The following is a 16,576-nucleotide window of genomic DNA, read 5'->3' on the forward strand; positions in this document are numbered from 1 at the left end:
TGTTTGAAGTTAGTTGTGTTCGAAAACATGTTGGGCCCGAATTTGGCGATGTGTAAGAATCACCATCCAGGAACAAACTATGTTTGGCAATAACATGAATAGAAGAAAAAAACCAAATGCTCAGAATGGAAGTAAAGAGTCTGTGGCCAGCAGTGGCGAAATGGTGAGAAGTTGCTGCAAGTATCGAGGTCACATAAGTTAATGTAATTTGCTAGCTTAGTACTTCACAGTTCAGTACTCGTAGGATAGAGTTTTCATATACAGTACTATCACAGCTCTTTCATAGCCGTGTTCCAAAAGCTTTGAACACCCCTGTACTCTCCATGTTGTCCTCAATATACTAATGCCATCTCCAAAATAATATGTTTGTCTCTAATCCTTGTCTATTTCTGCATGTGACCTAGCCCCGTATGACTACGCTTCATTGAGGCTGGTACAGTCATGGATTGCTTCTATTCACCCGTAAAAGAAGCATAGTAAAATTTCGGAAAACAGTCTGTTACTATCCTCCCCAGCCTGTCCAGTTACTCTTTAACAATGCATAGCACCCCAGGGCACCTGACTGTTAAAATCCTTAGCTGTCGATGCCCCCAAAGGTAAATATCCATCCATCCGTCTGTTTTCCAAAATTTTACGATGCTGTCAGCAGAGTTGAATGGGAGAAACCCATGACTATGCAAGCCCCAGGGAAGCATAGTCTTCCAGGGCTACATCCAACCCTAGTTGCTGAATGTAACTCTGAAATCGAACATTGCAGTTCCAAGAGTTACAGAGAGAAAAAGGCTCAGATGTGTGAGGGGTTGTGCATTAAATTTTCCTCAGCATAAATCAGTGTCAGCCTCACGTTCCTATAAATTAACTAACCTAATCTTATGTTGGCCTGATAAAAAATACTCCATGTCAATAACACCGATCGAAAAAAAAAAAACGGTACATTTTTAGGGTCTACTGTGACTGCCATCTTGAAAACTCAATAAATGCTATGATATGGACCCATCTGAGTTGTAGAACTGCCTTGGTTTATAAGGCTAAGTTTTCAAATGCTACATTGCTGGTCTATATGATCAATGAAAAACAGTGGAATTTTTTACTTTGTTTATTACCTTAACACCTACATGTGGAATACAGTACAGTACATATCCATGTAGCTCTCCCGCTGACACATTGAGGGACAGAAAGCTACTTGTTTACACTTGTGTAGTGCTAAACTATACCTTGGAAGATTGCAAAAATATACATGAAGCTGTGTTGAAAGCAGGCTTTTTTATTTAATGCAGGCTTTTTATTTATTGGTAAGCCTTTACTTTTGCTCAGTGTAATGTAATGTTCAACCAATGATGGATGTTAAACAGCTAAGTTTACCTGTTCAATTTCTTTAGTTTATACATTTTGTGTTTGTCTGAGAAAGAATACTGAATGAATGGCTTAATGTCACATTGACAGTATTTCATCCATATTGCGGTGATAGAATGATTTTGAAGAACCATTGCATTGTTAAATGATTTTTATGGGATTCATTCCGTACACCTGATGTCTGCGAAATGTACATGTATATGGAATGTCATAATGAATCCAATACTAACAGAACTTCAATTATTTTAGAGTGGATCAAGTTTGGAGAACATATCTGGTCCCAGAGAAGGAAAGGAAGGCCTGGGCCTATCTGGTGACATGCCTCCTTCCAAAATGCTGGGAATCACAGTACAGTTCCAGGTGTATTACTTGGGGATGGTTCAAGACATCCACATGCCTGCTTCTGCCCAACGAGATAATGAGGCACAGCTCATTGACTATGTAGAGGAAGCCCAGGTGAGTTAACTTCATGTACCTAGAAATTTGCTTTCAAGCTTTGGCACAGCTTACTCAAACTTCATCAGCTCGGAGGTCATTGAGGTGGAAAATATGCATGAACAGGCATTGTCTTTACCAGGTAGCAAGTGCATGTACATGTGTGCCCCTATTACAAAAAATAACTGTTTTCAGCTTTTTAAATTCTGAACCTTTACAATCATAATCTTACTGTTACCTTTCATGAATCGTCTAATGTACAAGTGTTCGGTAACTTTTTATTTTAAAAGCCAAATTTCATTATCTATAACAGATGCAAGGAAAGCTTCCAATAACTGCCAAAGATAAAGACACTGTTATACTTAATGTCTCACGGCATGGAATCAAGGTGCTGGACTCTGCTAGACAGGTATGGTTGACATAAGTAGCAACATGTAATGGCCTTTTCACTTTGATGTTGTGTTAAAATGTTGTTGTTTTTCTTAGAGTTACAAGGTATCATGGTGTGTTCATCAATCTACAACTGATAAATATAATAAACCTGACCTTAGTAAGTTGGTTTAAATAAGAAGTGTAAGAATTACAATGGTGATTGGTTTTATGCCCCATTTCATACCAAGAGTGATGACAGTTAAGATAGATTTTAGGTTTATGTAACCTTTGTCAGAAGAATCATTGATTATGTCAGTAGGTACAATTTGGTTAATACTGTTCTAGTTTACATTTTTGTATTTACAGGAAGTGATGCAGAGGCACCCTCTTCATACAATAGCTCAGGCCCTGTATTACGACGATGGGTTTGGGAAAACAAATGTTGCCATCAAGATTGGACAAGTTGGACGAAGAGCCCCAATTTTCCAGTGCTATGTCTTTCAATGCCACTCTGAGGTAACATTATCATTAAACCACGAATGATATGCAGTTGTCAAGGAATGAAATGTTAAAAAAGTCTTAATCAATTAAAGCATGAATTATCAACAGCTTTGTTATCAAGCGATTGAATGTACTGGAGTGGCCATTACTGCAGTCTATTGTTTGTTGAAGACTACTTTGTCTTATTAGTAACTACTAAATTGGTTTCCTGCACTCATAGAATAGGCCATCATTATATGAGTGAAAAAAGTCTTAAATATCTTAGGAAAAAACAGTCAAGTATTAAAATAAATCATGTATGAATGGCGGTATTAGCTAGATAAGTTTTGAGCAAGCTGAGCCCACTTCCACAAAACTGGGTTTATACATTTTTCAGCATGATTGACATGGCACTATAACTTAGACAACAGTGGTTACAAAAAAAAAAGTAAAAAGAAATGGGATTCAACATTGGTTTTGTGAAAGTGGCCCTAGGTGGCTGTGTGTTTTTGCACAACACTGATTTATGCACATGTGTTCTGTGTTTTAGTATTTTAGGTTCCTTAAACCATAATGGCCTAGCAGCTCACAGTGGCTATGCGGAACATTGAGCAGAGGTCACATGTTCAAATCAATTTCTGTCTCTCTCTTTTGGCTGCGGTTTGAAGTCAGAAGGGTTGTCAGAAACATGTACATGGAGAATGTTGGTGGTTTACTTCAGATGCTCTGGTTCCCAACATCTTAAGTTAAACCTTATACATGTTTTCAAAAGGGTGGTAACGCAAGAATAAAATAATCTGGATTGTATTGCAGGCACAGTAATGAAACACAGATTTCAATGAATTTGGTTGAACTACTTTTTATTTTTTTTTCTCTCATTTTAATTTCAGGACCAATCTCAAGCTATCTGTCAAAGCTTAAAGCAGTTGTTTGATGCCATTACTCAGAGACATGATGGTGTGTGATAAACTTGTGTGTGTTTTGGTCTACCCTCTTCAGACATACCAGTGTGCCTGTGATGCAATTCAATGTGAAGTAAATTGAATGTATATCTGAACAGGCCAAAAAGACATATGTATTTAGGCTGAAGTCCAGTTTGTTCAGAACAAAGATTTCAAGAAGTGACTAGTAAATACTCGGTATGAAGTATTTTTGACCATAAGATTTTTGTCCTTGTTTGCTGTGACTTGGCTACTTTGTTATGGTGGGTCATACCTATACAAGCTGCTAATGTACATGGGGTGTTCTGATATTATAATAACAATGTCCATGTATCACACATGTATCTTTGTGACAAGAATCATATGAATTATTTAGTTTTGTAAGCTGCCAAGTTCAAAGAAAGAAAATTTGCATGAGAAATTGTATGGGCTAGTGTGCCTTACTACTTTAATGTGATCCTTACTGTAAAGTTCATTAGTGTTCTAAGAATAGACAACATATATTTGACAACAAATGCAAGCCATAACATTGTTAGAAATGTTTGAAGTGGAATGTCTTGTATGATGACTTGCAGAGATAATACCCAGTTCCACAGACTCCTAACTTGAATTTGACTTAAGTTTTCCGTAAGTACTAGAATGCTTCTTTGGAAAGGAGCCTAGGTCTTGTATCTGGACTAAAGCACTCAACCAGTGTTGACCCAATGTGTCTGATTTAAAAACTTGTAAAATGTTGCCTATACAGCATTCCACAATGTAACGTTAAAGTTCAGTTTCATTGAGGCCTCACCTGTCATGCCCGTTGTACATTTTAATGCTGTGCATGTATTTAATTGTTGTATGTATAAAGGGTCCTTATTTATGAAAAAAAGATTGTTCTTTGTCTGGTTATAAATGTATTCAGTTAATTTCTTGATCCTGTGAATTTTAATATATGAACTGCATGCAGATTCTGAGAGTTTTGTTGTTGTTGGTTAGGTTTTGTGTGTTTAGGTTTGTTTGGAAGGTATGATGGAAAAAGTAAGTTTCAGCACTAAATGTGATTTTTATGACATTTATTCTTTGATTCTATCTTTAAAATGCACTTTTTGGTGTAATTTTAGATTATTTACTGGAAAACACACTTTTTGTGCGTAATCTTAGGTTATTAACTGAAAAATGCACTTTTTGGGAGTAATTTTAGGTTTTATTAACTGGAAAAAAATGCTATTTTTGCACATAATATTAAGGGGTTTTTTTTCCTGAAGAATGCACATTTGAGGATAATCTTAAGTTATTTACTGTACCATACAAAAATGTGAAGGTCATTTTGTCAAAGAGCTAATGACGTGCCTTGGATATATTAGCTAGAGTAGTGCTGGGAGTATGAATTTATTTCAAACCCTTGATTTTTAATCTCAGCTTATTTCTCCCTCAAAAGCAAGTAGGCATACTTATTTGCCTTCAGATATTTTGAATGAATGTAATTATTAATATATTTTTGTACCTACATGTATATTTAATTTTGTACAAAGATGTTGTTAGTTATACAAGATATAGAGAAATTTTATAAAGCTTTTTAAGTTGGAACATGCTGTTTGCCTTTGTACAAATGTAGATAATACAAGATATGCTCTGCTGTATTGTGTAAATATTGATATATAAATAAATGGAAAAAAGTGTACAAGCAAGCAAATGTATGATACATGCTTTCTCATATAATGTGCATCCTGATAAAAATGATTATGTACTTCAGATTGACTATAAACATCTTCCATGTGTACCCAAGAGGCAAACATATGCTGCATGAAGATATTTTATCATTTGAAAAGTTTAATGGGTTAATTTTTGTGTTAAAACATTTTGTTTGTAAATTGAAGTCTACATTTAATGGTTGGGTTCACGATTACTTAAGGCAGAGGGACAGAGTTCAGTGGCTAGGTGCAACACAGGCAACCACCACACCATCAGTGTTAGGGTTCAGTCCTCACATTGGACAATGTATGGATTCTCTGCCAGAGTATTATCTTGTTTAGTGTTAACAATACACTTGGATGGAGCTGATTGTGCACTTTACCATTTGTTAAAGAGTACGGTCTTCCTTCAGTGTAGCACGTGAGTAAGTACCTCAGAAGTGGGAAAGTAATTTGTACAGTAATTTGATAAAAGTTTAACCCAGGCTTTTTGATATCTGTTGCCATCATTTAGGTAGAAAATTCTTGAGTAAGCATGTCAATAAATACATTTTCTTAAGATGTAAAACAGCACTTTTCTTTCAGGAAGGTCAGGAAACTGGGAAAGGCTGCCTGGCTTTGACTGTCAGGCCCTTTACCCAAGTGGTCACTTTCATGAATTAGATCTCGCCAGTTCGACTAAGCCTTACGTGTGGAGGTTTGCTGAGTACCTGGTTTGCTCCACTCAATAAAAAAAAAGTGGAAAAATTTTTGAGAAATGCATAGGTCTGTGTGAACAGAATTTCCAGTAAGTCTAGAGTAGATAAGGAAACTTTATTGGACTTGAGATTTCCAGAAAACCGGTATCAAATCATATGCATGCAGTGTGTATGCAGGCATCCATTACAATATGGTTCACCCAATTCCTATGATCGGAAAGCAGACTTATGTAGTCGTAACAAATTGTAAAAGGATATGTATGAAAAAGCTATGAAACAGATAAATTTATCTGTACGAGATGAAAGACGACTGGAGGAAGCTTTCACTTTGTATCACAACAAATGGAATACAAGATTGGTTCATTCTGAGGGCTGTACAGAGTTTCTAAATTAGAAAACGTGTATGTATTTACAGGTATGGTAATTACACTTGAACATAATTGTAGGTATATATGTTACACTTAAATGCTTTGGCTTTACATATTTAAGGCTGAGCAATTGTCTTTTACAGTACCTAAAAAAGTTATTTTCATCAATGAACTTAACTAAAGAGAACACATTTAGACTGTAAATTATATACAAACATAGGACTGCCTATGGTTTGCACACTGGATTACATGCACCTAACATTGGCAATCAACTCCAGGCCAATTAACAACCATAATCTTTCAGACATTTATGATGTTTTGAATGCATGCTAACACAAAAACAACAGGCATGGTAAAAGCCATTACACAATTCAACTCAGACATTTTTTATTTCTTTGATAATATTAATGAGACACTCGTTTCAGGTCATGTCATTTCAGAAAATTTGTTCCACTCTTTGATGTGTATAACAAAACTGTCGAGAACAGTGAACAATAGGTTTTAAGTTTTAAAAGAGTGTTGCTGCCATAGGTAAGATAAATGTTGCTTGATGCCACAGCCATGTTAGCATGCTGCTAGAACGAGCACAATAAAATGCTCATGTATTGAGAAATCTTTCTTTTTCTGATGAAGATTAGCAGAAAATTCTTTTCTGTTCCAAGCATATTCTTTATGACAACAATAGGTTTTTAAGCTGGTTGCCAACAACCTGCAATATTTTCCTTGATTAGGTTTTTATAATTGAAATCAATTATATATTAAGAAGGCACTACATATACGTGTATCTCCAAATAGCAGACCCACAGTCAAGAACAATGTATACATGAATGTATCACCATCCTGTCTTAAATTTACAGAATGCTGGTAAAATATAGTTGAAATAAATGCTGTACATTATACATATATCACACACCAAGTAACTTTTTCCACGTGTTTTCTGTTCAACAAACATACATAAATGCTATGTAAATACATATATGCTATGTACATATACACAAAGGATAAAAAAAAAATTGAAGAAATCCACTGTCAAAACACACGAAAAGCTTTTGATTTCAGAGTAAGAGGGCATTGTGCACAAATTCCAGAATTGTGTGAAACATATAACTGATCTCTAACAGAGTACAAATATTTCAAAGCTCAACTTGATAATGGAAATAATTTGCTGCTCATACAGGTAAAGGTACATGCATGTATGTAACTTATCTATGAACTTTAAAGCTTTTTGTGGAGGGCAAATTGTAAGTCTGCCGTGTAAAGTTATGACAGAGTGGTGTCCCCTTGTGACGTGACATCACTGTTTAACAGTTATTTACCCATCCTAAAACAGACAAACAGGTATGTATTTTGTAAGTATTGTAATAACTTGCAAACTGAATACCTGTACAATAATTTACTTTTCTGTAAGTTACACAGCAGTTCGCACTCAAGCAAAAAAATGGCTCATATGAGGGGAAAGGAAAACCATATGGCAATTTGTCCGTGAAACGCCACAGGACACTCCCCGCTGTTTATCCTGCCAAAAAAATCCATATTTGTCCCATGCATTCTAAATCGCTATTTTGCTTATAGTTACAGTGCATTTAACTTATCACAAAATGTATACTGCATGGATGTTACAAATTTGGTAATAACAATCACGCAACATATAGTTCTCTACTGTTTGGTGGCTATTAAAAAGAAAAACCATTGAACAAAATATGTGTAAAAAAAATAGCTCTCATTGGCAAATGAACATACAAGGTAACACAGTAGGAAACGTCCAATATCATGTTGAAATTAACGACGACGCAATCTTAAATGACGATATGAAATAATACACAGGATGAGGACTACATGCAATTTTTGACAGACATTTTGGATTTATTTTCTTAATTAGCTGCAGCAGCCATTGCCCATAACAAGGTCTCTTAATTAAGTGTTAAAACTGTATATACTAATAATTTGGTCTAACTTTGACAAGGCACTAAAGAGCTCGCCTGTACGAGACATGAATGTCAAACTACATGTACATCTCAATAGATAAAGGACTTACATATGCGTATTTACCTTAACATGGATTGTAATATACAAAAAGAGACACGATGGTAATAAATTTTGTAATTTATAGTAATCAATTCAACACAGATCATCAACAAACATCCCCCCTCCTATTATTGTGCTTTTACATGTAGGCAAAACCTGAGCTAAATACAGGGATTCCAATTCATGAGACTAAGTTGTGAATTTTGTAATTTACTGCAATTAACATAGGACATTGGCATTGGAACATATCCTTTGGTGTAATTGTGCTTTACATGTATGCAAAGCCTGAACTGAATACATACAACACCTTTCTAAGATACCACCATTTACCTTCACAGTGCTTTCACAGTTATTGGATGCAGATGCTCAGGGCATGGCATTAGCTACACCTGTACAAACTAAAAAGAGCAATTTTATAGTACATAAAGGTCACATTATATTACTATTAGAGCTGAAACTTACATTTTTCCATGAGGATATCATCTTAACTTTCAAACAACCCTAAAAAAAAAATACTGAGATGAACTGTAGTCTCAGAATGTGTGTATCAGCAATGGTGGACAGGTCACATATAGTATTCGGCACAAAGCAGTTCCCACATTTAATTTAGCTTCAACTTATACATAATATATTAACGGATCCTTCAGTGGACCCACTACAAACAGATTCAACCTTACAAAAAATATAGCAATATGTTAAATTTTAAACTGATGAGAGAGCCAGAATTAAATACATGTAAATGTAGAACCAAATACAGATCCCCATCACCTTTTCCCTGCATTGAAGAGCTGACTTCTGTAGAGATTCGGCTCAAAATTTCTAATCCATGAAATTAGAATTCCTAAAGAAATGATGAAATAATACAGAAGACTTTGGTCTGAGTCTCTTCAAGTGACAAAGCAAGTGACTTGCATCTTTATGCCTTGTGTCAGGAACAGTGCATATCCTGCTGCAAACGCATCATCTAACTCAAACGTTGATCCACTTCATCATATGGTGGAGGTGCTGTTAAGAAAATACATTGATAAAATCAGGTAAAGATCGATTTGTGAACACAAGAAACAAGTATTTTAAATTGTATGCAAATGATTGGACATATTATAGTACATATTGTAGTGTATATTATCATGATTACAGCACATGTTCATAAGGTCCAAATCACCCAATTTCAAGATAATTCTATTTGTGCTGATATTTTACACATCATCTACATACAGCTAAGACTTCCAGATGTCTACTGACGTGTCTAATTTTGAGAGGACAATCAAATGTTCAGTTTTATCCAGGGTTCCCCTTCTACCATCCACTCTAGTCAATATATATAGATATATGGCTGAAAATTGACTTCTTTGAATGGGTAACCTCCCCTCATAGTGTAGACATGGGAGATATTCAGCGGAATTCAGACGTCAGACACTGCACCAAGTTGTAATTATGCAGCCTACCATGTAACTTCAGTTTGGCCATATAGATTACTGTGAATTACACGTGCTATGTAATTCTTGGTCGATACAAAGGAAGATGGTTTTTGGTTTAGCAGACATACAATTCCCTTTGAAATGTTGTATTGTACACAGGTGCAACCCATGAGCGAAAGCTGCATTATGGGAATCTCTGTGCTGCCTCATTTTTATGTTATCTCATCGGGTGGACAGTTTAGACTAGTGACAGACTTCCCCTTGTAATTCATTTCATTGACATTTTTCAAAAAAAAAAAAAAAAAAAAAAACTTTAGGGAGTTTAGTTTAATGGGAATTCAGTGCAACCCATTTTTGTATTTAGCTGAACCAACTCAAAAAAATCAGAAAATTTTTGGTAATAGGCCCCCTTAAAAGCTGAATCTGGACTACAGATCCAGGCGTGAAGTTAAGAGATACTAACAATAAACTTCCAACTCATAGGGAAAGGGGCTAACACATTCATGTAAAATAAATCTCCAATTCTATACCTTTCCAAATTAATATTGAGAAGAAAAAAAAAAACATGCCGTGAACTTTTTTCTGATAAAAAATGGTCGAACACAAAATACATTTATGGGCTTGGCAAGAATATTTAAAAAAAGTTAAAAGCAGAACTTCCCTTTTCATGAAATAATCAAAAACTTTAATGCAGTTATTTCTCTTTATTTAAATGGGCATTTTATTAATTTTGAATAAAATCAAAAGTGAGTTGCCTTGGTCACATTTTTGCCCTTCAACACAAAAATGGGTCACCCACTTGGTGAACATAAACTACCTTTATCCCCTGATTCCTACATTTGTTCAATTGCACTAGAGAACATTTAATGGTGACAAAAATGGTGATGATTGTGTAAGTCACACAGAACTGGACTTTAATTGCACATTTAACAAATTTTTACATTACAATTTTTCTCAAAAGTAAGTGCAGCAAATACTTATTACAAATGATACCGGTAATATTCCGATAGAAAATTGAGCTAATTAGAGGCATTCAATGGGTGAATCCCTAAACGTACAAGGTTAATATTATCTTCCTACATTCATGTGGTACTTACGTTCATCAGTAGGGATGTATGGTGGAGGAGCAATCTGCAGCTGGATTCTGCCTACATGAGAATTGATTATGTCAAATTGGTCCTCTCCAAGAGCAAAGGGCTGCACTCTTTCAGGGCTATCATATGGAAGGTAGGCTGGAGCCTCCAGGGGCAAGTGGGGGTGGACCCCACCCTGAACTGTTCCTATCACAATCTCGATTGGCAACTTGACTTTTGGGTTTAGCCCAGCAGGCACTATAACCAGCTTGAAAAAAAAATACATAATTTATCAATATTTTTTCACTTATCAACATATAACAAAATACAATATGTAAGGTACAGTACAATATCAATGTACACAGAAGATAAACTGGATGAACACATACATGTATAGTAGGTTAATGTCTTGCATTTATGAGAGCCTCTGAGGCCGAAGTGGTTAGCACTCCACCACTGCGAACTGACCCAGGAGTCTCTCACCAATGGGGTCACTGTGAGTTCAAGTGCAGCTCATGCTCAGCTCATGCTGGCTTCCTCTCCTCCTGTACGTGGGACGGTCTGTCAGTAACCCGCAGATGGTCATGGGTTTCCTCTGAGCGATGCCCAATTTCCTCCCACGATAATGCTAGTTACCATGGCATGAGTGAAATATTCTTGAGTACGGCGTAAAACACAAATCAAATAAATCTTGCATTTATGCACTGCCACACCATCATCTTCACTTAATATCTAATCGGTCCTTCATGTTCTACATAACATGAAGACATGAAGACTCTAGAATACCACTTTGGTATTAGAGCTCGAGACTGAGTGAGAGCCACAGCATTGTGGCGAATACTGATCCTGCCAATCGTCTGATAGACTTTCCAACACAGTCACAGATAATAAACTATAAAGAGCTTTTTTCAAACATGTATGGAAATAACACACCCTTGATAACTGTTCCAGTGAGGTTGCCTCAGAGTTGCTCCCTCAGCTATATTGTGTATGTTACAAAATGTCAAGTGTTTACTCTATCAACTGTTATCACTGTCTTGCTAACAACTTATAACTTATCCTAAATAATGGCACATGGAAACAAAAATGGGTTGTCATTTATAAAACATGCACACAATACAACAATGTAAGGCTTCAAATAAAAATACCCAAGAAGTAAACAAGAAGTATTCCTGTCACAACTACATTTGTACTGGCTAAAACGAGCAGACCAGTCAATACTGGAAGAACTGGGGTACATGCACATTATTGGGCCGTACCTGAAGACAGTATGCTATGGTAAAGGTCCCGCTATTTGTAGGGGGCAACTCAGGGATTGTCAGGCAGTCCGTGTCCCACACATCAGTCGCTCCAGCCGGTATGGAGTGGTGTCGCAATCCTGTAACTGGATTCCTCACAGTCTTCACCTTTCTATTAGTTCTCAACTTTATAATCTGTAAAATAAACAGTTTATTACACACATACATCATGACTCACAGCTACCCCTAGTGCACTCGCTAGTAGGCTACACTGCTGTCCAAAATGAAATCATGGCATGCCAAACCTGGATTATTTTCTTCCCTTATTAGTACAAAGAATAGTAATAATGACCTAACACAGATTCTGGGCTAATAAAATATTGCTTATGCTTTAACAAATATTGGTATTGTTGTATAAAAGTACATCTACAAGCATGGCTGAGATCATATGTTAGGTAAATGATCTACAAGTGTTGTAATATTTAAAGTATGGTTTTGTCCAATAAACAGGGCATACTAGTATTCAGGAACCAAACGGGGAACCTCAGAAATACATACATTGTATTTTTTTAGGGGGTTAATAGTAAATCACCTATAACCCATCATTGAATCAGTTTTTATTTTCTTGCTCTTCTTTCTTTGTCTTTCAACAAATAAACTATTAAATACTACTAGTCAATACCAACAAATAAGTCACCAAATTTGTCAGAGCTCATGGTGCTACTATGCCACCAGGGGCCTCTGTAATTATGTGAAACTGTTGATTAAACAATTAGAGTCCGGATTTATTATTTACTAACACATAGGTATCCCTGTATATATTGTGAAAATAAGATACTGAAACTAAGAAAATGAAATTTTTAAGCATGCCATATAAATCTGATAAATTGGATACCTAAAACTGATAGTTAATGACTGAAGCTAATTGCCTGCATTTCTCTGCTAACATTTGCTGCTTTCTGTGAAAATACTTTAAACATATCCAACCTTACAACTTCGCTATTAGATCAATATTAGAAAATCAATCAAACCAACCATAAGCATTTTGCGTTTGTCCAAGATATGGTTTTTTGGCTATGCATATGGTTGTTACAACAGGTCAGAGAAGAACCACCAAGTATGTATTAGTTTATTCAAATTTCAGGAAGACTTTCAAGTCAGAAAGGTGCAGATTTACAGTACTAAACTAACATTAAGTCTCATTCTCAAAATAGGCAAACATGTAGACACTTGATACCATATAAGTTCGTATCACACGGTTTGTAGTCACTCACAACATAATTCTGTATTTAATTTTAATTCACTATCTAACTTTTATCAAAATCCCTTCAGGTAATATCAATTTGTAACTGGTCCCAGCCTGTTTGGGTAGGGCAACTACTTAAATCTGGACACCAGTCCCTAATTTCCATACAAATATAGTGCTACACCAATTTTCTGAAACCTCTTAATCTTAATTCCTCTTAAATTTCCCTTACCTGAACTAGTTCCACATATGACTTTCTAATTTGGACTTCGGTCCCATTGTTTATCTTTCCATATATTTTAACCTTCTCCCCTGGGACATAACCGCCTTTGTCAACATGGAAAACAACATCCCAGATCCCTGAATGCATTCTCCCATGAAGTGATGCAGCAGTTAATCCCACATGTGCCTGTGGTGACGACTGACCTGTCAGATGATAAGATCATTTTAGATATTACATACATGTACAAACTTAAATATTCATTAAAACAAACAGTTTTAACATTTCGCCCTGCAGTCCTGACTATTACAATTCCCTGATATTAACTGACAACTATATAATACATGAGCATGTCATGGTGTAATTGTTGCACATTTTGAAAGTGTAGATGAGCTACGAGATTCATGTAATCAACTGTCATGTGATTGGTAATTACATGACAGGTGGAATATTTAGAACAGCACCCAAAATAAACCTGTAAAGGACCTTAATTGAATTCTGCAACTTCAGACTGTAAAACATTATGCAGTTCATTTTGACACTTTTATGCATCTCTGCGTAAGGATTAATTAGGCATAACCAAAATATATAAATTATATAATAAATAATTCCTCTTACCAAGTCAAATGTCTGAAATTTTACTTTCTTCATGGGGAAAGTATTGCTTCACACTCCTCATGTATCTAGTAACAATATATACCAACTGCTTTCCAAAAGGGTAACCTATTAGGTTAGCATCAAGCCTGCAATCAAGTACACAAAATAAACATCTTACTTTACCTGAATTTCAGGAAATAATGAAAGGTCCAGGGTATTTAACACTTTAAAGGTTGATTTGGTCTTCTCTCGTGCCAAGCGAGATCCACCCAACTCCAGTTCAGCTACAAGGTAATACTGCACTTTACTGCTTTTAGTTTCAAATGAAGACGGGATATAGAGGGCAGTGGTATTGAAAAGTGACTGTGTGGAAGCCCTGATCCAACTCCTCCCCATCACTGTTGTCACCTGGTGGTTCAAAAACATAATATAACTAGCTTTTACAAAACCAATATTTTCTATTCAGTTGAAAAAAACTTAAAAAAAAAAAAAAACAAATTTGGAATTTTCTACAGACATCATGTCAAATTAAGCTATTCATTACTACAGAATTCACACCATCATTGAATGTTCAAGATTTGTCAGCCTAACACAGGAGGAGATAACGCCTGTAATTTTGCAGAGATGAATATAGGAAAACTGTTATAATGCTGAATTAGGCAAATTACATGCAAAATTTAGTAATCTTTATGAAATTTCCTGGAAATTAAGAATTTTTATTAAGGAAAAAAAAATCTCAATTCTAGATAAATCATGAAAACTTCTATTTCTAGCAAAATAAAACACATTGCTACCTGTTAATTGGTAGACCACATGCCTTAAGGTCATAAAGGACAAGAAACTTACCTGTTGGAAAGACCTTGACTGGAACACCAATTAGCTCTACTTCGGTGAACACAGACGAGCAACAAACTGGCCCAGTACCAGCCACATAGCAAATACAGGGTTTTTCATAGATGTACAAGACTATACCTGCAGATTACAAAACAACAACAGTAAATCTACATGCAACTGCCATAGGAGACCTCCTGTTTTGCCCTTTATGTGCCAAGAATATTTCAATTTGAAGAGTTGAAATTTGGAAAAATGATTGAAAACTGTTTTGCTATTTACATGACGAGCTGATTGGCATCTCAACATGCAATTGTACATTAGACATGCTCAACACATCATAAACCTTAGTATTAATACGTATCGGTGTATGTAATTCAACTTACAGAATTTAAGTTGAATTTAAGTTGACCGATCAGTTCACCCAATAATTGCGTGATTATTGTGTTTACTGGCTAAAGAATGAAGTCTGGCAAGGAAAACTGAACAATAACATTTTCTCCACAGAAATGAAAGGCTTTACCTTTTGGTGCATTTCTAAAAAACTTGTAGCCAATGTTCTAGCACTGCTGTGTGTAATTTCCAGATTTTTTTTGTCAGTTTGTACTGTACAGTATTTCACTTTAGGTTTAGCTTTTTCAAGTGACATCAAAGAACATTTCACGAACAATCTATGGATACACGATATACTGTAGGCTAGAGCTCCAATATTATGAAAACATTTTACATAATATGTCCAGACATATGCACATACGCATAGGAAATTAAAAGATGCAAACAATTTACTAGATTACTGTGCTTGTTTGATAGTGTTCATGTCAAAACAAGGGTGATATTTGTAATCCCAAATGAACACCTATAAAACTTAGAGAAACGTTAAGTCTTGAAAAGTTATAACAGTCGCCATTACATGAAGGTTATTGCCAATCCTCGCAGTCCAGGTACCATATGTTACATACAGGAGCTGCCTGCCCAGGCCTACATGTACTCATAGTTAAACAGGAAAAGAAAACTCGAGCTATTGGGCAGAGTGTTATTTATGTCATGTAAGTTTAAGAAGTTTAAGATACTGAAGACAATTTCACTTTTACATGATGGCATATTAAAATGGTGAAATTTTACCGGCCTTATATACGACACTAGCTGACGTATAAGAGCCTGATAAATAATTAGCCAAACTTCATGAAAAACTGAGAATCAAGCAAAACATGTCACTTGGAAAATGCTAAAGGTATTCAGGTGAAATACAGTATTCAATAAGTAGAAATATGTATGTAACAGTTTTAGCTGAACACCATATTTAACAACTTTTCCTTTTCCCTTACTAGTATATGACAGTCATTTGGGGGAGGTGGCCTCTGTGGCTCAGCGCACTTGCGCAACGTAATGTCCCAGGAGCCTCTCACCAATGCGGTCGCTATGAGTTCAATCCAGCAACCTACAGATTGTTACGGGTATCCTCCAGGCTCTGCCCTTTTCTTCCCACCATAATGCTTGGCCGCTGTCGTATAAGTGAAATATTCTTGAGTACGCTATAAATCACCAATCAAATAAATAAATCATTTTTAAGGATGACGGGAAAAGGAGTACCCCACATAAATCACTGAC

At 35.8% G+C, this 16,576-nt stretch overlaps 2 protein-coding genes across 2 annotated transcripts in view; one reads left to right on the forward strand and one right to left on the reverse strand.

Moving 5' to 3' along the window:
- The first annotated feature begins 27 nt into the window (after positions 1-27).
- On the forward strand, positions 28-5,707 carry LOC135471694 (integrin beta-1-binding protein 1-like). Its single transcript, XM_064751010.1, has 5 exons — positions 28-163; positions 1,603-1,809; positions 2,102-2,197; positions 2,527-2,676; positions 3,531-5,707. Exons 1-5 carry the CDS (start codon positions 80-82, stop codon positions 3,603-3,605), a joined length of 612 nt encoding a protein of 203 aa, XP_064607080.1. The 5' UTR covers positions 28-79; the 3' UTR covers positions 3,606-5,707.
- A 346-nt stretch (positions 5,708-6,053) lies between these two features.
- LOC135471695 (arrestin domain-containing protein 17-like) overlaps positions 6,054-16,576 on the reverse strand; it is an 18,148-nt gene continuing 7,625 nt past the window's right edge. Inside the window, exons 3-8 of the mRNA XM_064751012.1 lie at positions 14,984-15,109; positions 14,321-14,545; positions 13,553-13,746; positions 12,096-12,269; positions 10,861-11,104; positions 6,054-9,350 (exon numbers count right to left, since the gene is read on the reverse strand). Of these exons, the coding sequence (XP_064607082.1) occupies positions 9,310-9,350; positions 10,861-11,104; positions 12,096-12,269; positions 13,553-13,690 (597 nt within the window). The 5' untranslated portion in view covers positions 13,691-13,746; positions 14,321-14,545; positions 14,984-15,109 and the 3' untranslated portion in view covers positions 6,054-9,309. The remainder of the gene's footprint in view (positions 9,351-10,860; positions 11,105-12,095; positions 12,270-13,552; positions 13,747-14,320; positions 14,546-14,983; positions 15,110-16,576) is intronic.

Source organism: Liolophura sinensis, chromosome 7, assembly GCF_032854445.1.
Source record: "Liolophura sinensis isolate JHLJ2023 chromosome 7, CUHK_Ljap_v2, whole genome shotgun sequence".
NCBI classification, from domain to species: Eukaryota; Metazoa; Mollusca; class Polyplacophora; order Chitonida; family Chitonidae; genus Liolophura; species Liolophura sinensis.